Source organism: Amphibalanus amphitrite, unplaced genomic scaffold (assembly GCF_019059575.1).
Source record: "Amphibalanus amphitrite isolate SeventyFive unplaced genomic scaffold, NRLGWU_Aamphi_draft 000026F_arrow, whole genome shotgun sequence".
NCBI classification, from domain to species: Eukaryota; Metazoa; Arthropoda; class Thecostraca; order Balanomorpha; family Balanidae; genus Amphibalanus; species Amphibalanus amphitrite.
In genome coordinates, this window is record NW_024881522.1 from 748,287 (window position 1) to 776,194 (window position 27,908).

The 27,908-nt window shown below is 46.5% G+C and overlaps 1 protein-coding gene and 1 non-coding gene across 3 annotated transcripts; one reads left to right on the forward strand and one right to left on the reverse strand.

Annotated features, from left to right (window-relative positions):
* Positions 1-981: 981 nt before the first annotated feature.
* Positions 982-27,886, reverse strand: LOC122363437 (anoctamin-1-like). Of its 2 annotated transcripts, XR_006253366.1 has the most exons (21): positions 27,799-27,886; positions 25,031-25,192; positions 23,714-23,839; positions 23,058-23,192; positions 21,237-21,406; positions 20,700-20,874; positions 19,065-19,297; positions 18,372-18,529; positions 17,866-17,999; positions 16,709-16,804; positions 16,024-16,212; positions 14,233-14,436; positions 13,204-13,301; positions 12,652-12,794; positions 10,734-10,939; positions 10,168-10,343; positions 8,071-8,176; positions 6,398-6,496; positions 5,889-5,984; positions 2,304-3,976; positions 982-1,403 (listed from the first exon to the last, which is right to left on the reverse strand). XR_006253366.1 is itself a non-coding variant. In XM_043332717.1 (20 exons), exons 2-20 carry the CDS (start codon positions 25,157-25,159, stop codon positions 3,854-3,856), a joined length of 2,796 nt encoding a protein of 931 aa, XP_043188652.1. In that variant the 5' UTR covers positions 25,160-25,192; positions 27,799-27,886; the 3' UTR covers positions 982-3,853. The 2 variants fall into 2 exon arrangements, 1 of the variants encoding a protein (XP_043188652.1); XM_043332717.1 differs by having other exon boundaries at positions 982-3,976.
* Trnaq-cug lies at positions 17,567-17,638 on the forward strand. The gene has a single exon. It is a non-coding gene; the product is annotated as a tRNA-Gln (tRNA).
* Positions 27,887-27,908: the final 22 nt, after the last annotated feature.

Below are 27,908 nucleotides of genomic sequence, written 5' to 3' on the forward strand. Positions count from 1 at the left end.
TGGAGCATTCCGAGATGCTTTCATTTGATGATCGACCAGCGACAATGATACAAATAACGTAACTTTTGCAGGGCCTTATGAGCATTGAACGGCCTTTCACCACTATGAGAAGCTTTGATATGAGATACGAGATTCGCTCACTGCCCTTAGACCACTCAGCATCACGTCGGGCTTCTGATGGTAGTGACGAACCCTTCAAACGCATCGCACTCCACACGCACGTAACTGTATTGGAAAACGTCTCCCAGAGAAGAGGCTCATCCTGGCGTGGGGAGTTCTTTGTTGCGCACTAGGCGGTTCGCTATTTCTTTTATCGACTGTGCGGTTCAGTTGCTATATTGGGAGCTACGACGCAAGCTGCTGGATCTGAAGCCCCGTCGGTTCATCGGCCGCACAGAAATTCTCAGCCGTGAACTGAATTGCGTTGTTAGCCTAGACGAAATTTAATTTACATGCGATGCTTTGCGCCGTTCATGCATTTATTCCGATGGTTAATTGAGATGGGTTATAAAAGAGCGAAATCAATTTTCGCCGAACCATCGGTGTGCCCACTAAGGTGTAAACGGAGAAGTCCCGAAAGAGTGGTGTAAAAGAAAATGTTCATTGCTTCGCCGAATAATGACCCTGCTCCTCGCACGAAAACGTACATTGTATGCGTGGACATGCGAGTAGGATTCGACTGTGTAACCTCTTTTCTGCATGGGGGTTGTGATAGCGGTACTGGGTAACATAGTCGTGGCACGGTCATAGATACTAAGTCGTGGTAACATTCTTACTCTCTTTTTCACATTACCATTTTACCACGGAAGTTAGCTTTCTCAATTATTGTTAACAGTACGGCATAAGCACCGTATATGTGAGGCTGGCGACGTACTCCACATGTCTCGGAGCAAGCGAAACGCCTACCCATTACAAGACCTCAGAAAATACTTAACAATCGAAGGAAAAGGAAACGAGCACTTGGCTTCGTTTTCCACACAATTATAGCAGGCTGTTTGTATATTTCTATATTTCGCACACCACGATATACACTGTAGGCTAAATAAGACAGCACAGGTTGTGCGTAGGTATATAGGCACGACATTAGCGGCAGCCTCACGACGGAGCGGAGAGAGGCCCGCTGGGCGAGTACCCACGCTAACTCGGCGCGACACGCTGCTGACCCGTGTACGGAAGGCGCATCTGAGGTCACCGGTGGGCGGACACACGCTGCTGCACTAAGTACTAACTGTAAATACCATTAATTTTAATACCAATACATAATTGTAAATACCACTTATTGTCGCATATATCCGTCAGCGTACAGCCGCAAATCGAGCGTAGTTGCGCGAAATGGTTCACAAAGACACAGCAAACCAAGGACATGCAGTGAAGAGAGGAAAAACAAGAAGAGCTTTACTTAACCCTCGCCGGCACAGGCCATTTTGAGTCCTTCGACGGCACAAGGGGGGGTTGGTACGACCCCCCCTCGCGTTTGGCCCCTGATCGAGCTAGAGCTTCGCGGAAAAAACGAGCGTGTTGCCCGTCACGAGAGGAAGCCGATGATACCCAATTTTAAGGTCCTAGGTCATCGGGTGACCTTCCAGGTCAGGTCAATGACCCGAAAACCGGGAAAATCGGGACCTGTTGAAAGTCGTAAATTGTGGCTGCTGTGAGGTTTTCCGGGGTGCTGATCACGAATATCGTGTTAATTTTGATCAGAGATGATGTCTTTAAGCATTTAGACCAGGTCGGGTCAGGTCAGGTCAGGTCAACCGGTAGGGGTTGTGACGGGTATACGTAATACGTGTCAACCGCCTCGGACAGCTTTGTAACATGTTACGAAGGCACCAAAACTACTTCGTAAATGTTCAAATCGTTGCTAAATTCGAATTCAGCTCCAGAAACTAGCCTAGAAACTTGTAAAACTCAAAAAAGTGAACCGAGGTCACCTGAGGTCACCAAAGGTCAATGACCTGACCTGACCTTCAGGTGACCTTGACACCCACCCTAATGCATGGGAGCAACATCAAATCACATGTTTGAACGTTTGAAACCACGAAAAGCTTGCAAACGCGCGGCTAATGCGAGCCGACATGCGCCGAACCGCGATTTCGGCCAAACATGGTCACAGAAAAGAGGTCACAGGTCAAAGGTCATTGGGGTCAGGGTCATGAAATTTTCAGGGTAGGTGTAAAATTGATCAATGCGAGGGTACTGAAAGTTTCGTTGCGATCGGCCGCTTTTTACGCGAGTTATCCGCGAAAAACCTTAGGGGGGGTTGCATCAACCCCCCCCCCCCCCCCTGTGCCGGCGAGGGTTAAAGAATGCGTGCTTTTGGTCAATAACATAAGGATCTGCTTATCTAAAGAGGGAGCAGCAACAAAATGCTACTATATAACAGTCGATACTAAACCATGCTAAAACTAAGACCAACACAATATCTTGAGCACAATACAATCCTTAGTCTCCTAGAGAAACAGCGTAGCTGGCAATGGCAGAGTATCCCACTTGCATGCCAGCGTGACACGATGTGAAAGCAAGTCATGAGAAAGAAAGGCTGCGCCTTAATTACAAAAAAAAAAAACGTAGAAAGGCGTATTTTCACATCAAGCGCTTGCTCACAAGTATACGCCTGCTATAGTCATCAGCAACACCATAGCAGCAGTTGCAAGTAACAAGCACCTCAAGTGACGAAATGCAAGTCTCACATGAGCCACCTACGTACTAGGACATAATTTTCGTCCATATATCAACAATGACTCTGGGTGTGTAGCAGGGAGCGATCTTGTTCAATGTCAGCTGAAAGTCCGAATCAAACAGCTCAGTCAAAAATAGTATAGCCTTGGCAGACTCTAAAGCTCTAATAAGCTACCATGGCAAGCACTTTCTGTTCCGTCAACACTCGTAGCTCATGATTACCACATATTGCAGCAGAATCACTTTGTGAAAGCTGAACTGAAAAGCACAGGCAGCATGACACAGAAAGCAGAGTATTTTGATTTTCTGACGGACACACCAAAAAGCAATAACACAGACACGACAAAAGCAATCACTCGAGCAACATTCGCACATAGCCTGCAGTAAATTTATATGAAATAGTAACTAACTTCACGATTAAGATGCATCGTATCCAGTATATCTAACCGGGCTAGTTGTTTTGTACGCGATAGCAAGCAGACAAAATGTCATGTAGCGTTTGTACAATACAAAGTAAGTCTCTCAAAACACTATAAATTCGGGCTAAGCATATGAAAAATACCTTAAAAAATATACGAGTCACCTGAGCAGCGGTAAGTCGTTAAGGTTCATTGAACACGATCTCCAGTCTGAACCTGGGTTGTCGTAGATCCGGTCGCATCAGACAAGCGATGACCCACAGGTCGCGTATAAAGCCAAAAACTCGGTCCGAAGAGGTTCAGAGCACTTTGGCAATCACACCATACACAATACGAGAGAACCACTATACGAGAGCCACGAACACAATACAACAGACGATAGCCACAAGTTGGCTGCGCCGATAGATCTGGATCAATTACATGACAGGAAGATGGCTCTAGCGCATCCAATATCGCCAGAAAATGGCTCAAACTTTCCCCAGCCGGATCTAAATCACCCTGTCAGTGACATTCACAAGCGAGACGCGACATTCGAATACCTGCTAGCCTCACACCAAACAGATCAAACGCAGCGGCATCGGATATAGCGGAACCCAGACCATATTGAAACGACGCTTGTGACAGAGTCGCTAAAGTGACTCCAGTATACAGCTTTTCTGTAGAACCGGATGTGCGATGACTGTGTAGTGTTATAGGTGGCGCTGCCGGGCCGGCCTGCAGATGTCACTGCTATCGGATCACCGGTAGATGTCGCCCTAGACGCAGGCGTGAAGATGGCTGCCGGAGCCGATGATTTGGTCACTGGACTTCGGGAAGGGATCGCGCTGGCGATTTCTTCGGGTGACGCCGTCGGGGCGTGAGCTCATCGCCTCCAATTGCTGTCGGAGAACGCAGATGAGTCAGAACGGGGTTCAGAGGAGTTCAGCCCAGTGGCATCAGTGAGCAGCTACACGGCGACCTCCTCACTCGAGAAAACATACGAAATAAGAAAGCTGTTTTCTTCTAAAAGCGTAGGTGTTTCCAAGTATACAGGTTAAGAATTTCAGCACTCGACAAAAAGTTCGTAGCATGCAAGAAAGACTGCAGAAACGGAAGAAAAGCACACAAATATGATTACTCCGGTCGCGCACACAAGTTCTGAGAGGATTTGGCAAAAAGTTTGTCAAAGCTTATGTATCAGTCAAAGTTGACAGAGATTAACTTAGCGATTCTTATGACAAAAGTGGATGGGGCGAAGTTCGCCGGCATTTGCCACTAAAAATGCAACAAGATGAAAGATGAATAAAAACATAAATGATAACGGATTGACGCAAGCTAACACAATCAGAGTACTGTGCTTTCACTATGCAACATAAATCTACGAGAAAAACATCACCAATCCGTAGGATTGAATAGTGCGTGATGAATGAAGTAAGCCGTGATGAAGTGCGTCACCTAACATCATGCAGATATTTATGTACCATCTCAAAGCGTGGGGGATTGATGGCATGGCATGTCATATGGCCTTCAACAGTGCAGTGTTTCATTGCGTCAGTCCACGAAGATGTCGTTTCATTGGGTTACTGGCTACGCTGACAAGATAAAGCGACTGCTCAAGTTTGGCTAGCTCAAGACGTAAGCATGCAGGAAATATTAAAATTTCAGTACCATTCAAGCGACTTACAGTTTTCGAGCATTGAAGCGCCTATTCTCAGCTATCTATTATGAAACAAACAAATGATGTTCATCAATCAAACTACCTGGTGGCAAAACAGCCGGTCAAAGCAACTAACAGCTCGCAGTTCCGTAGCAGTCAGGCAAAACGGCCCGCTCCCCGTGTTATAAGCGACCCCGCCACGACATCCCATCTTTTAGGCGACCGACGAGTCACTCTGGCTTCAATGGTACGTGAATTATGGAAATGTGAAGCTCGTAAATATGCAGAGACGGTGGAATCCTCTGAGATCCTGCGACCCGGAAAGAGGGATTTAAAAGAAAATTCGTCTGGCAATGAATTATTCTTTTGTGGTCGCAGATAGCATAATCTCTCAGTGTTATATTTTTACGAAATATTCTGCAGCCAACCAGGGTGACTTAAGGCGAAGGGAAGCTATGAAAATGTTTTCTCTGCATGCAGTTCCAATGTTGAACATAAGGTGCTGAGTCATGGCCGGTGGGTGGCTTCTTTTAGATCTGTCCATGTCGGAGAAGACATTTCATGAAAACTATAATATATTATATTAGATAATATTAGATATACTAAATTAGATCGTGCAACATCGAAAGCGACAACATTGAAAGCATTGCATGTGCGACAGTTGGCCGGCCCACTCACTGCTGCCTCGCTCGAGTTGCTGTCATATGAGCCAGGCGGTCCCAGCGAAAATAGATTGCAGTTCAGTATCGAACAAGTAACTCAAATATGATGCATGTTAGAAGTTCAAGACAGGTAAAATATATAGTGTTTAATGGTGAAAGGGTGGTCGTACTTTTAAGTACCAGTGTTCATCATACGTAGTGCCGGAATCCAATAAATTCCCTATGGTATTTTGCAATGATCCAAATAACCCTTAACTACCGTACCTTATTCATGATCACCAGAATGTTTCAAACAGCAGTTTACCTTAGCTATAAAGCGATACTTCAGCATAGGCATTAACCAAGATATGATTCCTACTACATAGACCCACCAATCTCCAGCACCACCCATCCCGCCCACAGTTTCACCTTACAACCTTACAACAATCGCCGCTCAATCTCAGCGACTACAGCACGTCAATATCCCATTGACCTGGTGACCTGGTAACCTACCTCGGGGTCGCCGATGATACGGTGCAGAAGCGTCTCTCCCACGCTGCTGGGGTCCTCGCCGCGCGAACGGAACAGCTCCATCTCGACTATCATCTCCTGAAAATGTCAATAGGAGGAAGGGAGAGTCGGAACACAGCAGTCGGTGGGTGGGATACAGTTTCCGCCAACCTCTTTTAATTGACGTGACGATTTCCTTCAGCAGGAATGATGCCACATGAAGACAGTCGTCAAGATGTCCACACTCGATGTCAACCTATTGACACACATCCACACTAAGTGTTCACACTAAGTACAGAGCCGGTCATATTTTATCCAGCAGTAAACAACATCCATCAATCCCATCCTGCCCACGGGCCAACAAACCTCCTGCCCACCCGTCCGCTGCTCCGACGTCAGCCCTCCCCTCCCCGCCCGCCGACCACCCACCCCTGCCCTCCCTTCCGCTGCTCCGACGCCTCCCCCTTCCCATCCACCGGCGAGAACCAAGGAAGCGACTCGGCGAGACTGACCTGCACCAGGTAATTCTCCTGCTGGATGCGCTCCTTGAGCTTCCGCGGAATATCCGGCGTGATCCAAAACACCAGCTGCATTATCACGTACACCACGTTCTGTGGGACACAGCACAGCGCTCGGTCTAAGGCCGGAGGTGGGGCACGAACAACACAGTTCAGGACGGCTTTAGATGTGAGTGCCGAGCACACGGCTAGGGGTGATTTCAAATAAAGGAGTACGGTACGGAATTTTATAATAAAATGGTATGATCTTCCCGGGTCTTTAGGTACCCACAGTTATAGTGGAAGTTTACAAATATCTGGCGTTTTATTTCACTCTGGTTGCTGCTCTGCCCGAGCCGAAGGTGGCTGGCATTCTGAAAAAGCCGTTCACAAAATCTATTCATTCTGGAGAGCAGCAATGCGTATTGGAGCACGGTTAAAGTTCCCCCAACCAGTAGCAGAATAAAAGTTTCGCTTCATCTCGAATGAATAACCATTTATGCAAGAGCAGGCAGCAGCGAGCGGAATCGATCAAGCGGCTGAACTAACCAATACGGAAACCGACACTAAGCGAGCTGAGCTGCACTATTGATGCTAATAAAACTTCACCGAAACAAAATATCAAGCATCAACAACGGAAAATCACCGGACAAATGGCGAGAAGGTTGCGGTCTGCAGGCTGCGAGGAAACCTAGCAACGTGTCTCACGGTAAGACAGGAGGAAATTTCAACACGGCCTCCCCACCCGACCCACTATGCACATACACATCATCATCATATTTCTCATACCATATCTTACATTCCTTCTCCATTCGACTTCCCCCAAAACAACGTACAATTGTTAGTTCCATAACCTCATCCCCAAAGATCCACCAAATCCAACCTATCAGACTATTCATCCCAATATTCCGCTGCACCTACCATTCTGATTTCTGATCATCCTCCGCGGCACCAAAAAAGCCAATCCACCTGCACATCACACCTCTCCACTGCCTTTATTCGATATTCATACCCAGCTCAGCGTACAATTCAGTCACTCCACGCTACTCTCACTCCGGTCCATTAGGCGCATCAACACTCCGTTCATCCTATTCCACTGGCGATGGGACAGTGACGTCCCACTCCGTCCCACCCTAACCCAGACTGGTTTTGTATTCGCCTTTTTTGGATCGATTCAATCATTGATTCATTTGATTTTTGTTTGATTCAATCACCGTTTGATTCCTTCAAAAAATTTGGTGAATCGATTCCTTTTGATTCAGCCAAATTTTTTTGAATGATTCTTTTTTGATTCAATTAAAAAATAAAATATACAAAATATCAGGGATAGTATTGTATTTGTTGTGTTCTTTTTGTTGTCATGTAATGGCAGTAGTGTTAATATTTGTTGATAATGAACTATGTTCATTCACTTCAATTTTTTTTTTAAGTTCATGAATCATTAATTTTTTTTTATTCAATCAACTCTGATTCCCAATGCGTTTGATTCAATCATGGCTTGTGAATCAAACAATCCTGACGGTGAATCAAACCTTTTTGATTCAACAAATTTTGTTTGATTCAATCCAATCGATTCAATCACAGATGAATCAAACACCAGTCTGCCCTAACCCACTAGCGTCGGGACAGTCCCGTTCCAGCAACCCTCTCCACTCCCAGTTTCAACCCCATCCCTCCATTCTACCGACCTGGAAGACGAGAACGAACATGAGTCGCGCGGCCAGCACGTGCCAGTAGAGCGTCGAAGGCTGGTACGGATCGGGGTCATCCGGTCCGTTACGGTAGTCCAGGTACCTGAAACAGACACACTTTGGTTAGACAGCGCCCTACTGGGTAGGGTGGTAGCGAATGACTACTCTTCTTATTAGGCTGTGGTTCTGGATACCTAGCCTGTTTTGGACTGAATTAATTTTTAGGTTAGATTTGGTCCCATGCCTGCTGCCTGCCAGGTCGTGGTTCATAGCTGTTCAGTCTTTGGCAAAGATAACATGATCTACCGGTTATCCTTGTCTTTGGATATAGAAAAATGTGTCGGTTAGTGCTGTTGTAATAATTATGCAACTTCATCCATCTTTGACGCCGTAACATCAAATCAAGCGAACGAAAAAGAAAAGGCTCGACAAGAAATATTTGAACATCAAATATTGCATCCGTTGTCATTAAAAATGGCGCCAGTTTTTCTGTTATGCTAAATATTACCACCGGAAATATTGCATCACCATCCTTGTTTGGGACTTATTCCAGATGGAAAAGGCAATGTTGCAAAATATTGCTCCGGTTCTACCAAACCCTCGGGCAGCAGCTGGTGGTGCGACGTGCGGAAACACGCTCTTTGAATTTGCATTGGCAAATAATTGAGCTCGCGGCAGTTTACAGCAGCAGCAAACAAACTCACCGGGTTTTGGCCTAAATCAGAGACTTCAAACGGATTTGAATAAGTGCGCAATACCACCTGTATATGCCTAAGCGCTGAGGTGCAGTTTCGAAGGTCGTGGAAAGGTTCGGTCAATAGCTTCGAGAGCAGCATTGGCAAACAGTGGGAGCGCTGAATATCTGGAAACGAGACTGGCCCAATGAATGAGACGTCAAATTGAAATACGAAAGAAAACAAAACTAGACGAGCCTGAGTTTTGAATGTGCGCGGATCAGAGGCCTGCGCATTGACTGATCTTCTGTGGAATAAAAAGGACGAAGTACATTCCTCAGTTGCATAATTCCAGCACAAATTACCGTTAGCACGTTCTCTGGCGAGCTGGAAGCATGCGTCCTAAATAGGGAGGACTGTGGGTGTGATCTAACCAATGATAACTTTATTTTCTGTAAAGAGAAAAACAATAACCGGGGCCGCTTTTCCCCGGACTATGCATCATTTTACAAATGTGACTAGCGAAACACAATTATAACTTTCAGTTGTGTCTCCTTGACCACAACATGTCTGTGAAAGTGTCAAATTCAATAGGAGGGCGTCTTTGCAAATGGGTGTTGTTTCGACTTCAACCAAGCTGCTTGCTACTCCACAGCAAAATGAAGGGAGATATAATGTTGACAAGTCTGACCTCCGGGCGGGAAAGATGACGCCATTACGTACACACGTAATCCACGAAAACAGCCTACTAACGAAAAGCTGCCTTCAAAATATGACCTTTTCTGATAAACTTTCCGTCTTAGGCGACAACAATCATAGCCGACTAAAAAAAGACTGCTCCATTTACAATTGCTGAACCACCGTGTAGAAATGCATTTCTCTCATTCTTTATCTATTTCTATAGTAACTATATATGTCTTTAAAAGTCCCTCATTCGGTGCAAAGTTACCATTCCAATTATATGGTAGCATTCGCTCCAAGATGCGGGGCATCCCGGCCCGAATCCCGATTTGATTGGACTTTACGAAAGCCCACACAGAGCCACGCCAATGCTTCATTAGCTTTTCTTTTCAACTTCTCCGGTATGATCAAAACAGTCACATCAAACGAAAAAGTCGTCAGCTGTGATCAGCCGACGCTTCAAAAGACGCAGCACCGGAAACTAGGTCACGTAAACAAGACAATTGGTCGCTATTCATCAGCGAAATTATAGTCGCTTACATCCACTGAAGCAAAACACACACCAGGATAATCTAAAAATGAAGCTAATGTAAAAACATCCTTTTAATCATAAAACCGATTAAAACCAGATAAAATCATCACCAAATTTCACTTATACTCTTAATGTTTTTGTGTGAGAAGGACAAGTCGGATCTTTCCGGCCATTGGATCCCGAAAGTCTTATTGCAGTCGTGCATACCTGCAAACCTCGATATCTGCCGATTGGTCTTTGGGCCGGAACTCGGAGCTGAAGTTGGCCACGTTGAACACGGACAGGCTGTTGTCGATGAAGCCGTCCAGCGTGTTGTTCCGGCTGACCGTGAGACGGTACACCAGGCGCGGGATCAGATTTGACGTGAAGCCGATGATACACGCCTGAAAAACGGGCGGATAATTATCACCGCCGTAGGAAAATGGTACTTAGCGGACTCGAGAAATTAGGAAGAATTCGGAACTTGCTGCTTAAGCACATACAAATTAAGAAGCGCTAATTAGAAGCATGAAATAATTACCGCCGAAAGTTTCCCAACGTAGATGAGAACATTGCCAATTAAAAGGAGGTTTAGTGAGAGTGCAGTGTTCATCAGTTATAAAACATATCTCGCTGTAACATTTGGCCAATGATTTTCAATGACTGTAATATTTCTGAAAATTTCACAAGCAATGAGCCACAGTCAGCCTCTCGTAACCCCCCCCCCCCCCCCCTCCCCCGCAGCTGTCTCCTGCGGGGCCCGAGAGTGCACCCGGGCATTAACTTCCACTCACATTACTCAGTACGGCCAGCCGTCCGACAGTGTTGAGGATGCGGTACCAGATGCCGATATCCCTGACTCGCTGTCCGACCGGTCTCCGATAGAAGGTAAGCAGCTTGCGCGCATCCAGCCGCATCTCCAGCACATTGTTGAGGATGGCGAACAGCGGAGCGAGCGGGAATGACGCCACGAAGATGGTCACCAGGCCGAACTGGATCACTGCGGCGGGTACGTGAGCAGCTTAGAAGTGTGTTTGTGAGGGAAACAGGCAGAGAACAGCGACTCAGGTTAGGGCGGGTAGCGGGCGAGACTGGACGAAGAACGGTGAGAGTCGGGACGGTGAGGGATTGGACATATGTCGAAGCATCCGTTAAATGACGAACAGTAAACGATGCAACACCGGATTTACTAATGAAGCCGTTAAGGAGCTAAGCATTGCCATAAAAAATCCTATTAAACATGACTAGCTCTTCGTTTATAGGAGAGGTCAAGGCAGGCAAGAGAATGGAGGGAGCGGGACACCGGCAGAGGCGGGGTTACGTTACTGTTGCAGCCAATACTTCACACAGTAGCAAATGGATTAGAAAGCAAGATTGATGATACACCAGAAGAAAGGCGGGTTATGGCCTTAGCGTCACACAAGAGGAATTCACGGTTTTCCGTCATTTATCTCGTCTCGGCTGTGGTACGGAGCCAGCCGAGAACGTCAGACTAGTAAAACCTGAGCCGGCAGACAGGATGAGTTACCTCTCACGGCTGCAATACATTACCGAGCATCCGAGCGGGGTTTTCGCACCAAGCCGTCTCTAAGTCCATAAACAAATGTAACCGATCCCCAACATACTTTAAAGCGCTATTCTCGATTGCAATATGCAATTCAAAGTCGCAGGTTGTTTGAAATACACTATTCGTTAGAATTGTTTTTCTAATGAAAAAAAGCCGGAGCTACACGAAACATCCCTTAGATGTGCACGCACTTAACCCTATTAGTGGCAGGCTCCTGGCTACCCCTATTAGTGGCAGGGGGGGGGGGCTGTTTACGACCCCCTTGATATCTCGAGATCTAACGGGCCGATTTTCAAAATTCAAACGGCATTCGATTTCGCTCAACGTGATCTACATTTCTAAAAAATAAAAATTAAAAAAATGTCAATAGGGGGGGGGGTAGAGGGGGGGTAAAAACGCGCAAATTGCAGATACTTTTTAGACTGTTTATCACGGCCAGGATTCTGAACCAATCTTAACGCAACTTTTGCCGATCGATAGAGAATGAACCAGGAATTCACATGGATCCTAAGAATATGCATTTTCAAAAATCATAGGCGGATACAGATCATTGAGATTGGGGGTACACAAAAAGTATAGTAAATAAGGTTTTTGTTGGTACCGTTTCTAAAAAGGGTGGTAATGGTCTTGTTATGTTACAATTTTCTTATGAGAGAACGACTACAATTGTATTGGTCATGCATAGGCGGTGTCAGGGCACCTATGTTGGGAGGTAAAACATAACCCCCCTTTTTGGACGCCTGGATCCGCCTATTACAGCAAAAACGTGTCAAAAGAGGATGCACAATAACTTTGTATATGTTATCACATGATACATTTCCTTCACTGTTCGTAAAACTGGTGCATACAGTTATAATACATCAGCATCGTGATCTTCGCCCAAATGACTCGCTTCACGAATAGGACCCCCCAATTCCCAGTGCTCTGGAGCCGCCCCTGGTAAAGTTATGAACTTGAAATTTTAAGGGAATGTGCCCAATTTAGTTTTAGGAAAAGTTAGAAAATTTCAGCATCGTAGCTTCAGCGGTTTCGGAGATATTCCCGAAAAACCTGAGGGGTGGATGAAAACAACCCCCCCCCCCCCTGTCACTAATAGGGTTAAGGGACTTAAGACACATACAAGACGTCAATTGACGGGGACTTACCCATTTCCAGGTACTCCCAAAACAGGCTCTGGGTTCCCCAGCTGAGCAGCGTGAAATCGGCCGCCCACTGAGGCAGCTCCTTCTTGTCTTCCTCACTGTCGTACAGCAGCTTACTGAGGCCGCTCAGCCACGAAAACAGCTTCCTGTCGCACGCACAACCGAAACTACTGAGTACACAGCACACGGCACATGCAGTACACAGTACACAGTACACAGAACATAGCACAAATTTCACAGCAGTGCACGGCACACAGCAGCTTACTGAGGCCGCTCAGCCACGAGAACAGCTTTCTGGTACACAAAGGACAGGAGTCGATAAATAGAATGTCATTTCACAGTGATCAGCCTATAAGTAACAATAAGCCACCGAAAAATTATCATCAACAGAGCTTTGCTTTGAAAATTATCTATTCATCACTATCGTGAAACGCAGCGGTCGTTAAATAAGTAGCGAACACCAATTATGGGCTAAGTACAAGCAAATGCGATAAAATTGCCAACATTAAATAATTACAACATGGCCAGACTAGAATGTTATCCAATTCTACTTACGGTAGGATGTTTTCCCAGATGGTGAGAAGCGCCTGTTTGCCAACCATGATAATAGCCAGCTGTAGCGAGAGCTCCCATAGGCAGCCCCCGGGTCCACACTGGAAAAAAGAACCGATCAGTCGAGATGAGGCTTATAACATCGACACTTTATGACAATGCCCATATTAAACGTACGGCTGTTCTGGGCTGGAGGCTCATGTAGGAGCGTGTTGCAGGATTTCCAGTGGTGATCCATCTGAAATAAAGCTGTCACAATGTGCTAAGCTGTGTGTCATGGCAGATCTATTGCTACTTAATGCAAAGCCCCCAGCCACGAGTGATATAAAGCGTCAATGATGTGTGTCAGGTTTGAAGGGCACTGCATACACATTACACACACATTGCATTGCAAATCAGATGATGGTCGTGGCAGCGCCTTTTTTTCTAGCTGCTCGGACTCTGCCGGCTGTTTATGACAATCAATGCGGGATCGCCAACAGAGTAGACTAGATATATTTTGGACAGACTATGGCTGTAGTTGTATCCCCACTTCCTTTTCGTGACCAGACAACAATTATGACCGTTAAGCAAATAGCTTTCGTGTGGTCCTTCTCTTTGTTATAAATTGCACAATTCATGAGACTACTAGGGAGCATATATTTCAAGGAATACGCCCTTAGCTATTACTATGAGCAGTGAAAAAAATGTTTCCTTGTTAGCTGAAGGTGCTACCCCGTATCATCATGCATCACGAATTCAGACGGGCTTGCCGCGTTCCTGAATACACCACGTCACAGCCAGGTGATATATTGTGAGCGTGAAAACTTCACCCAACAATCAAAACTCGCTGTTTGCGCCATACATCGGCATACTTAATTGAAGCATTGCCTCGTCATCTTCCCCAGATGCCGTTCTCAATATCTCAGGCGACTGATGTCGTAAACAACCGACTTCCAAGTTCCAACAAACTCTGAAACAGGCGCGCCCCGGGAGTCCCCCCGACCCCCCCCCCCCCCCCCCCCGCCTCCCCTCCCCGTCCGTGGCCCTCACCTCCTCCTGTCTGTAGCGGAAGATCCGGTTGTAGTCGCCCGGGTAGCCGTGGAACTTTCCCTTGAAGAAGGCGATGTAGAAGATGGAGGAGTAGTAGTTGATGAACTGCAGCATGTAGATCTTCAGCGTGAGGCTGTCGTCGTATTCGGACTGCGTTCTCGGCAGCTCCAAGTCGGTTAGGAAGCCGGCGATGCGGTTGTACACCTGGACAGATGGAAGGAAAACTAGCTTCAGATGCGTATCATGACACTGAAAGCAGAGTCCAGGTGTGCCTGCTTAGCGTGTCGCGTTTAGCGGAAATACAGGTTAAAGGTAGTGTGCCAGCTTTCCTGGACCGTATGGAGTTAATGGCCCAGATAAGGAGAACCGGATTTTTAGAACTTATCCATACCTTCAAAACTCATGGAAACGTCTTAAATTCTTCAAATTTTGAGTACCCCAGTGCGAAATTCGCCCCGACGGGTTGTCGGTCGTACCCCAACCACATTTCACACCACTATGAACAATAAATGCACACACTGAAATCGCTATTACCGATAGGTTCATCCAATCAAGTTTCGATAAACCCGTTCATCATCATCTCCTGCGGTTTCGAACACGCCTGTTAGGTGGTGCGGTAGACCGCGCCCAAAGCCAGGGCCCCGGTAACGTGAGGTAGCCGAGTCGGGGCAGCGTGCGCTGACCCAAGCCGGGGCCGCGCGTCCTCCCGGTGTCATGCATGATAGCCCGGGGCTGCCCGCGGGGATGCGGTAGACCGCGCCCAAAGCCGCGGCCCCGGCTTGGGTCAGCGCACGCTGCCCCGACTCGGCTACCTCACGTTACCGGGGCCCTGGCTTTGGGCGCGGCTTCTGCTCATACTTTGTGGTGCGGTGGTGGTGCGTCGGGCCGCGCGCTCTGACTTCGGCCAAGAAAAATGCGTCAGCTGATCATTGTCATTTCTGCCACTTTCATGTGGTGAGATGGGGTCATAACTTTAGAGACGGCTGTTTCATATCAATTATTTTACATAAAATAATATTTCAAACCATAAATTAATATTTGACAGCCAAATTAAAGAAACAATACCAATACAGGCTTACAGTTTAAATTCAACATTGTGTTGTCTACGATTAGACAGCTGATAACTCATTCCCGTACTTCGTAACTCGTAACTCTATAATGACCTTTGCTTATTGTCACATGTGCGCCGCATTCGTGATTGTTGCCGACGCCTGTTTGCAGATCAGCCCACTACAGTTGTCATACATATCGAAAAACCGATAAACTTTTAGGCGAAAAAAAGCACTATTTTAGGCCCATTTTTGATTTTTTTTTGCGATATTAGGTAAAAACAAAAGCTTCTTATCCTTGGAAAAATAAAATGGGAAATCATTCGAAGGTGGCACACTACCTTTAAGCATTTACTAAATCATCGTAATAAGGCCGACGTGGAAACCATACACCCACCAAACGCCGCGCGAAGTTCTGGCAAAACATCGTGCATTTTGCATAGGCATAAAGTCCGATGTAAGCATATGCAAACTAAAATTCATCAGCAACTTCTTCCTATGAAACAAAATTAAAAGATATTGGCTGCTCACTAATGCATTTGAATTGGGATCCTGCATTCAGTTTCCAATTCAGCCTGCCAATTCAATCATTGAATCACATAAACTATTATAGTAAAAAGCCTGAAGCAATCACTAGTTACCATGCTACTGATTACCATCTGAGACGCATGCATTTTCCATAAAGAGAAGTCTGTGCCGCAACAAATGAACTACCCCAGCTGGGCCCGTCCAACAGCTTCACCTGGTTGAGCAGCAGCACGATCAGCAGGTTGATGGTGGCCGCCGTGGCGTTGACGAAGATGGGTCCGTACGTCTCCACGTAGACCTTATGGTCGTAGCCGCTGTTCCAGTAGGTGAGAGCCCCCAGGGCGGCCATCACTGACAGCCGGTACAGCACCACGCCGACGATGATGGCGATCGCCACCACAATCTGCACAACAGTCACACACAAAGAATGAATGAATGAATGAATGAATAAATGAATGAATGAATGAATGAATGAATGAATGAATGAATGAATGAATGAATGGACGGATGGATAAATGGATAAATGCATTGGATGGATGGATCAGAATGGGTGAAGGAGTGAATGAATGAATGAATGAATGAATGAATGAATGAATGAATGAATGAATGAATGAATGAATGAATGAATGAATGAATGAATGAATGAATGAATGAATAAATTGACTGAACGCATTGGATGGTTCATGGCTGGATCAAGCTAGACGAATGAATGAATGAATGAATGAATGAATGAATAAATAAATGGATTAATTAATTAATTAATTAATTAATTAATTAATCAACTAATGCGACTGCCGCGTCGTCGACACCTACCAATACTGCCCAGTCTATTGTCTCACAATAAAAACAGGTAGGCATGACTCATGAGGATGCTCTTTTTCCCTATTCCGGTCACTCACCAGCAGCAAAATGATGGAGGCGCTGATGAGCATTCTGGGTAGGCGCATCTTCCAGAAACTGACGTGCGGCTCCAGCTGCTTCGTTACGATGTTCACCTGGTCGCAAACGAGGGGAGGCCGGAGGGAATGTGTAGGTAACAATGAACATCCTATAGCCCTTGCTCAAGGCGCCTTGCTATAACTGTTGAACAAGCCGAACCTAAAAAATTGGTAGCAACTGACGATATAAAGTACCGCGAAACGCCTGACTCAAGCTCCCTTACTACAGCTCTGGGAGCTGTTTGTGCTATGTGTGCTCCGCGCTTATCTCTGACTGCTCTCCGTCCCCGCTCGCTGAAACCGGACAGTGACACCACGCTACGATTTTCCATCGGTGCCCTCACCAGCCCGAGAATGAATATGCTCGCGAGCAGGGGCGGAGCTTCCTATGCAGTTAGGGGGAGGCTGCCCCACCAACTTGTCATTCTACCCCATCAATAACTTAAGCTGACTTTTCGGACTTTGTTGCTTTGCAAATCAATATTTTTCACTGAAAAGCTTTAGGAATGTCTGCGTTAGGCAAAATATAATGTCTGTCATGATAGAAATTGATTTTGACGATCGGATTTGACATTAATTACCCCGGCCACCACCTTCACAGGAAAAGCCCCACCCATGCTCGCGAGTGCGCTTCGCTGTCATGTGGCACCAGTAAAAACTTGAAAATCGAAGGATGAAGGAAACCTAAGTGAATAAGGAGGATTCATTTACCATAATCGACCCACGCGAGCTTTCGCATGTATTCATTGAAGCGAGATTTTGCATGTATTTGAAATTTATCTACTATTCCTGCCACCCCCCCCCCCCCCCCCCCCAACTGGCCCCGTGGTGTAACGGTTAGCACTCAGGACTCTGAATCCTGCGATCCGAGTTCAAATCTCGGCGGGACCTTCCTTTTTCGTTCAGCGCAGGTTACAACAATAGATCGGCTCCATGCAATCTCACAACGCACGTGATCGTGCCCTGTGCACCTATCATTTTCACAATTCTCAGCATCCCATGAAGCATACATCAAAACCCCAATGCTGCATAGCTATTGGTCAGCATTGGTCAGCATTGGTCAGCATTGGTCAGCATTGGCCATCTACTTCAAATGACTTTGAAGAGAGCGAACTCACCTCCTGACGCTGGTCCTTGAGTTTGCTCAGGTACTCCGGTCTCGGGTGTTCCTCTTTGAGATCAAACCCGGAGAGATCCCAGCGGTGGGTGATCTCGGCAGAGTAACGCTTCCACAGCTCCAAGAACAGCGCCGCTGGGTAAATGACAGAGCACGTTAAACCAACTAGAAGAAACGGTCAACGTACTACCAGGCAGCGGAGTGGCGAAGAACTTCGGATAAAAAATGTCAGATGCTCACTGAGGAGGCATATATGAGCTACGAGTATATTGTAACGTAACTACGAGAATCTATTATGTTCGAGGTAATTCCCGAATCTGCGGGCGCTAGAGCGCATACCTATTTCCTAATGGAACGACGTGTGAATAAATCATACAGCAGCGAATAGGGAATAACTGATAGCGTTCTGGCCCACACGTTTGAATCAATAGGTGGTGTAGTTGAACGTCTAAATAATTGAGGTGAAACACACCAGAAGTGATTCAAGTCAAAACGGGTACCACTTACCCCAAAACGACATGAATATTGCAAAGAAGATGGTGGACGGATTGTCGACGATGTAGGTAAACTTGGCGTAGACGCATGTCTCGTTGAGCCGGTAGAAGTCGCAGAACACGTCACAGATCGGGCACATCCACACCTCAGTGTCCTTGCAGATGTCGTTACTGCAACACAGCAGGAAATAAGTCAGACCGAAGGCCACAAAGCCGCGGTTTATTGTTGTAACACGGAGACGCTGTGTTGTGGTCGCGGGGGGCTGGGATGTGAAGACAGGTAGCCAGCGTGGGGGATAAAGTAAATCGCATTAGTGTCAGCGTCTGAACAATGTGAAACCACTGACATGGCATGAGCTACACTGCAGCGAGGCACAGCCCATGTCGGTTGAGCCAGTGAACATAAAATTACATTTATAATACAGCAGGTGCAGAATATTTCGTTAGGTACACAGCATCACAAAGCCTGCGTAAGTTAGATATACGCATATCCTACCCAACAACAAGGCAATCTATCGTCCGGCAAAATAATGCATTGCAAATCGGCAAGTGGTGTGTCATTGTTATGATCTCTTCATTGCCGGCAAACAAAACCGAGATACAGAGAAAGTTTTACCTCTCAGCCGGTTGTACGGTCAAAGCATAGGTTTGATCAAAACAAGCAAACGAATATTAAAACTTATACAGGTGAGTGTCTCCGACCCACCTGGGAATGTCGTCCCAGAGCGTGGCGAAGCCGTAGACGAAGCAGATGATGCCCACGATGGCCGGAGGGATCAGCGCGTACGTGTAGAAGCCCAGCCAGGCGAAGTACATGGCGATCTTGACGCCAAAGTACTCTTGCACGTAGTCGAGCGGCTGGTGCCTGTAAAACTTGCGCAGGCTGGCCCACTCGGAGCGGAGCTTGGAGCGCGCGTTGTCCTTCGAGTCCAGAGGGCCCTGATAAAACGGTAGGGGTGGGGTGGAATGTGTCAGAGAGTGATTCAGATCGATGTCAGATCGATGAAGGCACAGTCAACTCAGAACAAAGAGTAAAGAAAAGAAACGAGACAACCAGAAGCATGAGAGTGACTATACTCTGTTCTGTTTCAAGCTTGCAGCCGAAGTGCCTTGCTGAAAGCAGTGCGTGATTTCTGTATATACGGAGGCCTCTTGCACCAAACTACCTACCTAGGTAAATTCAGATTTTACCTAGATTCTCTTGCACCAACCTACCTACCAAAAAACGCTACCGTGAAAATTTACCTAGAAATTCTACCGAGCGGCATAAGAACTTACCAATTGTTAAAGTCCGGCCGGCTGTTTTCCTCTTGCACCGAAAGCCGAAAAGAAGTACTCGCGGAGGAATTTTTGACGGTTTGACGGTAAACGCGGGCTTCCAAAATAACTAGCAAAACCTTAGGTAAAATGATTCAATTAGTAACAATAGGCACAATACATGATAATCAACGGCTACTGTTATGTAATTTAGGCATTACAAAATGTTTAGACAATGATAAATCAATGTTTTATGAGTAAATAATAATATAATTGACCAAATGCTCCATGGGCTCACAGAGGTGCTTCTCCGTACCCAAGTGATAAACCTCCGTAGCAGAACAGCCAGGTTGAAGACTCACTCGTTGTCTTGGAAACGAAGCTTATTTGTTCAAGTAATTTAATATCAAAATAACTTCTCGCGGTATTTACGGAAATGAAAAATGATTTCATAATACCAAAATGTATATTAATAAAAACAATATCCATTTAATTGTTTTCCATAAGTTACTATTTGTTCGCGCCCACAAATAATTTGTCGCCAAACAACCAATCAAAACAAATCCTAAAAACGCGAGCTGTCAAATTTTCCTAGGTAGGTAGGTAGGATGGTGCAAGAGAAGCTACCGCCGTAGGTAGTTTTACTAGGTAGGTATTTTGCCGATTCTACCTAGCAAGGTATTTTGGTGCAAGAGGCCTCAGCTCTTACATTATAAGACGCAAATTCTTGAGCGGAGGAGCGATCTGCCCATCTGCCGAAGAAACTCCGACTGCAAGCTTGATATGGAACGGACTATAGTATGAGACAGAACGTAAAGTTGTATGCAGCTATATATATTTGAACGAATTAAGCTTTATGTCTAAAAACACCATCATTCAATAACTGTTTTTGCTTCTTTCTATTTCACAGTTCACTGCCTTCATGACAAGCAAAAACACATCAACTGCGACAAGAGATTCTGCTTTACCAATTCAGAAATACACGCCCGTCCACCGCCCACCAGCCACATTCCCAGCCTCCCCTCCCTCCCTCCCCTCCCCTCCCCTCCCCTCCCCTCCCCTCCCCCCGCCCGCTGCAGCTGACCTCGTGCGGCGCATAGCTGGCCAGGTAGGTCTTGTCGGCCAGCAGTCTGTTGATGCCAAAGTCCATCACCGTCTCATGTTCGGGGTCGTGCTCGACGAACCACTTTCTCTGTAAGATGAAGGCGACCACGCGGGCTCTCACCGCCGGCGTGAAGAAACCGGCCGACATGTCGAAGCTGGGTCACACGGGGTCACCGGTCAGGTCAGACAAGGGTCAACAGGTCATGGGTACTCGGAAAAATGACTGAGGAACATCAGGGAGTGCACACATCATGTCATAAAAGCACATACTTACAGGTAGCTTTGTTACCGCGCATACACATTGTACAAGCAAATCAAACGCGCATTAAAAAACTGCCTCCGACGCTCAACACAAAGTTCGTTCAAAAGCGCATCTGCTTGTGGAGTTTACTACCCAAACCAAAGAAAACGTTGAATACGCTACCGGCTGTAACTCTAGCAAACAAAACTCGATTATCTCATGTAGTACAAACATGCAGAAGATCACTAGTGAGCGGCGTCTCGGCTGAGCACTCACAGGTACTCGCGGTCCCTGCTGTAGACGCCGGTCAGGGTCTGGTTCTTGGGCGGAAACTTCTTGGGGTTCACCCCGAACATGCTGTTATCAAACGTGTCCACCAGATCTGTGATCTCCCGAATCACGGGAACCTGCTTGATGAAAGCTTCATCCTTGCTTATTCCAGCCGGCTAAGGTAAACAGAAAAAGAGTAAGGTCAGTGACAGTTGACACATTGCGGGATCATAACATGTGCAGTATCGGGTGGCATTTAAATTAAAGTATCAGGTACCTATTTTACATGCAAGAAAATGTCAAAATGATAAAACAATGCCTGGGAAAACAAGGTGAGGAATGGCGACTGAGGCTTGAGGGGCTTACAAACATGTCATGTCATATCTCAAGTGTCGGGGTATTCACAGCGTAGGCGTCAAGTGGCTCGCAAATTGACATTACACTTGAGAGGCGCAACGCAGTGGGCTATCTAGACCATCTGAGAAGAATACAAGTAAGGCTACGGGTTCAAGAAGAGGCTTCGAGGATGTATGAATTGCACCTTGTCTAAATTTGTGCATGGTGTTGGTGAGCCGGAAATGCTTTTACCAGAAGCGTCTTAACTGTAAGGTGGACGCTTTTAGTTTTGCACAAAGCACGTTTACGACCCAAATGAATATGAATACCAACTCGCATTGAACACAAATTTCTTAACCGAGAAATGTTTATTCTAAGTGACCAGGAAGGAACCTAACAGAAGTGATACAGGCGACTCAAGATCAATCTATATTACTATTTGAGGAGGGTGCGTCTGTCCGTTACCGAGGTCCCGACTTGGCCGTGCTTTGCGTGGACTACAGGCCAGACCGTTGCACCTAGCCCGGTGAAATTTGCACAACTTATAGATCAAGGATGCGCGACGTGCCTTTGAGGGGTCTCAGCTCGATCGGATTGATAGGGAGCGCGTGGCGCGTGCTCAAAAAGTGCAAATTCGCGTCATAGACTTTACATGTATAAATCGGCGTGCGAAATCGGGCGAAAACGGCTAATTTTGGCCGACACGGGTCCAGTTCCCGTGCAATATCTTGGTGACCAGGGGTCCGACCGGCACGGGGAAAACAGCATCGTGTACAGAATTGAACGGGCTATTGAATGGTGTGCAATGCAGAGGATAGCACGCGCCACATGCACCGGAGAGGGCACTTTTATTTGAAAAAAATGCGGTTTTTGAGGGATTTTGGAATTAATTTTATTTTTAGGTGACCGTTAAATGGAGCGAGTTGAATCAACGCCTATTTGCAAGAGAAAGGTACCGCCTCTCATATAAAAATTGTGAAAAGCTGATTGATCCAAATCAAGGCGGTGCAAATCACAGGAGAAAATGGTGTTGGTCAATTTTGTGCCACTTTATTAATCACACGGGGTTTGCTGCATAACCTGATACCTTTGGCAATTGAATATGGTACCATTGGATAGAGCATTCAATTCTGTCCAATATTCACTCTTCATTTTTGCATGATTAGCAACAGTATCCTTAAAAATGTAAATGGTCCAAACCATTACATTGTCATTTTTAGCGAAATTCATCGATGGCCCTCAAAAGACTTCACGCCAGTTTTCGAATCATTCTAAAGTAGAACGTATGATAATACGACACGGGCACCTCGATGCGATGTATCTTTTTGTTTTCTTACAAAATGCTTGGCCGTCAAAAAGCAATCGAACGAAATGGATATCTACCAACCAAATCGACACAGACCAACCCAATACCCACGGGTAAAAAAAAAATCCCCCTTCGCGTTGCGGAGCACGCGGGTAACCCTAGTGTCTTCTAAAATAAATACTCACCAGTTTCATCGGCATTCGGATTTTGAGGATTTCTGCGTAGCGTCTGAGCACCTCCCAGGGCGTGTGGATTTTGATGAACGTCAGCGGGCTGTTCTCGTCAATCTGGTCCTCCTCCAGATCCAGACCCTCTTTCCTCTGAGCACACAGACAGAGGGAACCTTGGATGGAACTGTCGACTGGGCGCGGCGCATATCAAACACAGTGTGGGTCACGGGGGGGGAGCGTGCATACGCAATGGGGTTAGATAAAGGATGGCTATTTATTTGTTTGGGTTTCGAGGAGCAATAACAGGGCTATAATGTGCCCTCGTAAGTCATGAGGATACGCTGAGAAGAAGGCAATGCTTCCAGGGTTAATTACTCGTACAAGAACAGACAATAACATAACATCAGGACAGACTTGCACAAGGCTCTGGAGTTGCTTGAACAAAGTGACAGTTTTCATTACACGGTCATGACTTATCTACGACCAGTCAAGACAGCTTCAGAGGCAGGACCGGAGATTATGCCAGTCATGACTGGCAATCGGCTGGCGCTATGCGACCCGTTATATACCTTACTGACTAAATCCTAATTTACGACTGGTTGGCAGTGGAACGATAAACAAAAGTAAGGGAAGACAATGTATCCCCAGCGTCTAGCCATTGGAACACTCACGAGGTTGGACTCGAAGATCTCCTGTCTCGCGTCGTGTGCGTGGTGCGAGGGCGGCAGGTCCGACGATCGGACCAGAACAAAGTCCACCTTCCGAACGCCATCGCGGAAATATTGGTCCGGTCGGTACTGGAACCGGTTAAATCGATCGTCATGATACAAAACAAATACCGTCACCATATTCGAAAAAAGAGACGCAAAATCACAAACCCTCAAAGATGGTCCGGAGCATAATTTTAGAGATAGCTTTGAGTCATTGACACGTTTCAATCACCAGCTAGACGTCACAGCCACTGGAATTTACAGCTCGCACTGTGCACACTCTCGGTTTTATCAAGCACCCTCCAGTGCAGCACCTTTCTCCTGGGAGGCATGACTCCGAAGCAGGTGTGCAGACGACTGCAGACCCGACTATTGTCCGGTGTGCAACACATCGACACAAAATCCCCAAACACTGATTCTACGGTAGGTAGGTGACAAGTGTGTCATCGGGTTTCACGTGCCAGTATGGCTACAACAAAGCGGCCATATCCACGATACCTAAAACCATCAAAGTACTTCCGTGAACCGTCAGTATGAATAATGCTCAGCCTTTACGAGTTCTAGCGTCGCTAAGGAGTTCCCTATGCCAAATCAACGGAAGCAAAAAGAATGTTGCGCCTGGCCCTGAAATCCGGCCAAATCTGTCTAGGCTGCCAGTGATACTGATCGCCAGGTGCTTCCGCATGCGGGTGCATTTACTCACCCACCCACAAACATCCCCTAATACCCCCCCCCACACACACACACACCCTTTCACCCGGCAGCCTGCCATATGTCCATCTTTTCCACAGCCGACACAGTACGCCCATACCTAAGCAATGGAAGGATACAAATATTTTTTTGCTAAGGGACAAACCCACCAAGAATGTATGCCAGAAAAAAAAATGTTGTGAATTACAATATTTCAGAAATAAAGCCGGCGACTGGTTTATTCACCCAGTGGTCGACGTATCAACCTGATTCAATATCACCCAGTCACTAACCAGCTGCATCAGCGAGATTATATCTGTTGGAATAAAATCCAAGATGGTAGGAACTTTAAGTTCCGTATTCCTGAAATCCTTTGCGCACTTCAACTGAAAGAACTATAATCGTGTGACAGATTACAGAATACAATTGTATTCTAAATATATCAACATCAATAGGATTCCAGTGGAGGAGCTAAAATTTTGCGCCAGCATACGTCACGTTTAATCGAAATATCTCCATGCAAACATAGCTCCACTGCAATTACGAGCGCAAACACGCCTCGACCTCTGTCCGGGTCGCTGCACCGACCTGTGGTGGGTGTTTGCCGTCGCCCTGGCGCACGGCGGTGAGCTCCGGTCCCGAGCTAACCGAGATGAGCTCTACCTCGTCCTGCTCCTGGAGCTGGGAGAGCCGGGTGACTGGCTCAGGGCCCGCCATCTTCTCACCGGCTCACCGGCTAACCAGCGCCGTCTGGAGACAGGTGAGAAGTGAGAAGGGTAAGTAAGAACGACAGCGCTGGTGCAGCGGGTGGTCAATCGTCGCACAGGTCGCTGATATAAGTCTGAGATAGACGTCGGATTTATAAATCACTGTTGGTGTCGGTCGACCACTTACAGGTACAGCTCACGCGGCGTATGGAATTGATGAAAAATTGTATGATAAAGGACACAATCACACGGCAGCTTTACTGCAGCACTATTCACTCAGTGACAGGAAGCCCCAGCACGGCCATATGTCAGTCCGGTGCTCCAGTGACGGTCGATGGCCGGTGTTTGGACAGACGCAGATAATCAGAGATAGCGTGACGCACCCACAGAGGGTGGAGCGCTATTACGTCGATCCATGGCGGGCATGGCGGGTCAGATATCAGGAAAATGCGGCTTGAACTGACGGAATTCTCGTGGCGGAGTGAACCAAAGAAAGAACTGTGATAATATATATCTTCGACACCAATCACATATGATGCGCCCAGAAACAACAACCTAGCATCGAAGACCTATTTCTTTGACGTTAAAACTTCACTTGCCGTTCGTTAGGAATGGTACCCAGTGCCGACTCACGAAGTCCCGGCAGGCCGTTTTAGCTCCACGGGGCGCCACGACACGTTCCGACCCTCACTACCGGTGCGGTGGCACCAACTGGCGACCTATGACCCAATGTTGCGTGGGCGGCTTCTCGGCAACGGAAGCCCCGATAACACCGCTATGTGGCGCCGATAGCCGGCGGGTTCACGGCAGGGCTGCTGTAGCCCGGTAATGGTATGCTAGGCATCGGGTCGGCCGGGATATTATAAAAAGTGGCGTCATTGTTTGCACGGTTCCAATGACGGTAGTTCGAGACTGCAGCAATGTGAATGAGATCACTTCACCCAGATGTCTGGACTCACAGAGCCAGAGTCGGAGGCAGGGGCCGGGGTCATTTTAACAATTAATCGAGCCCCACTCTCGAGTGTTTTGTAATAAACCACGCCCTGCTGGGGAAGGGCGGATGTGAACAACCCCCTCCCCTGAGTTCAGATCAAAGGTCAGGTCACCAGAGGTCATCAAAGGTAAAATGTTGCCTATTTTAACATTTTTCGAAACACTGGCGCATAACTCGGGAACCAATAGAGTTATATGGCCGCTGAAAAACGCATTCGATACCCTTTTAACGTTCTTTCTGGAGTGTGTCCTCAGATTTAACCTCAGGTCAACGGTTTAGCCACCAGAGGACAAACACTGGAAAAAATAGCTGCTTTCACGAAACATGTTTTTCTGCGATAACTTTCGACCCCAGGAAGGTAATAGGTACAATTATTTTAGTAGCATCGTATTCCACACGTCGAGACGTGTCGAGTGAACTATAATTTGACCTTAAAAGGTCAATTTGAAAATCTGACCTTAGGTCAAGGTCATAACATGACTGGAAAAGGTCGTGTTGCAAATCAGTCAATCCGTATAGTCGACCTGAACACAGCTGAGGTGTTTTCGTTGCTCTAGCATGTCTCTAACAAAAATTATTGCCCAAAAACTACTGGGGGTTTTCATGATGTGCGGTGACCTTGGAGACATAGTGAGGGCCACAGCCCAGTACCTACAGGAGCAACTTACAATTTCAGTGTATCACATTTACCTGTATCCTGATGCTTGAGGGCATCTACAATGGCATTCTTCCAAGAGCCGCCTTTCAGTTTTCTCACACTGACTCATAATGGGGAGGTCGCAAAATTGACCTGACCTTAGGTCACGGATAACAAAATTCTGTGACAGTTTACATATACTGTTACGTTACTCAAATCAATCGCTGAAAGTTTCAAGGCGATCGTTTGATTGGTGTAGCCATGATGAGCATTTTAACCTCTGAGGTGAAGTCACTTGATGTGAACTGGTGACCTGACCTTGCACGACTTGGGTCTGAAATTCTTGCATGTGAGGTTTGTGTGAGGAAAAGATGCAGGAATAGGTGTGCAAGAAATGGCGGCACTCCACAAGATGCATGAACAGGCGTGCAAGAAATGGTGGCGCTCCGCCCCATTGTTTTTAAGATACGAAAAATGCGAAAAACCGCAAGGGATGGCTGATGGGTGTCCAGACACCCCCAGCCCAGCGGCGGTGCGGGTTGACAAGGTAAGGGTCTATCTTTTTCATTAAACAGAAATACCCAAGCAGAAAAACTGAGGAATTAAAGAAACATGAAACCTTTTCAAAAGCATGCTGTCTGTAGTGATCAATCAGAAAATTACGCTACACTGGATCGATCCATTGTCCACTGGCAGATCCAGAACGACAATTTTGGATGCTGCAGGCTGCTAGGGGATAGGTATTAAGTACTCCCAAAAAATGTTGAAATTCCAAAAACTCATTAGTCTAGTCATTAAACTTAGGTTCCGTCCTGTGCAGTCCTGTGCAGTTCAAAAAATAGGAAGTTCTATCAAAAAAGCCTTTTGTTTTACCTAATCTAAAAATTGTAAAAAACGCAAATTGTCGGCAACTTAGACGGCTGTCCCGGGGCAGGAGGCATTTGGCCAAAATGCCCCCTGGATCTGCCAGTGTGAATCTTTTAATATGCATGCCGATTTCACAAACTTAAATAAATACCTAGGTGGCTCCTCCTGGCCCTATTGGCTAAAATAAATGAATTATGATATACTCTGACTTCAAATAACCATCAACATGAATCATCCTGCTTTAAAGGGACCCTCCCACCT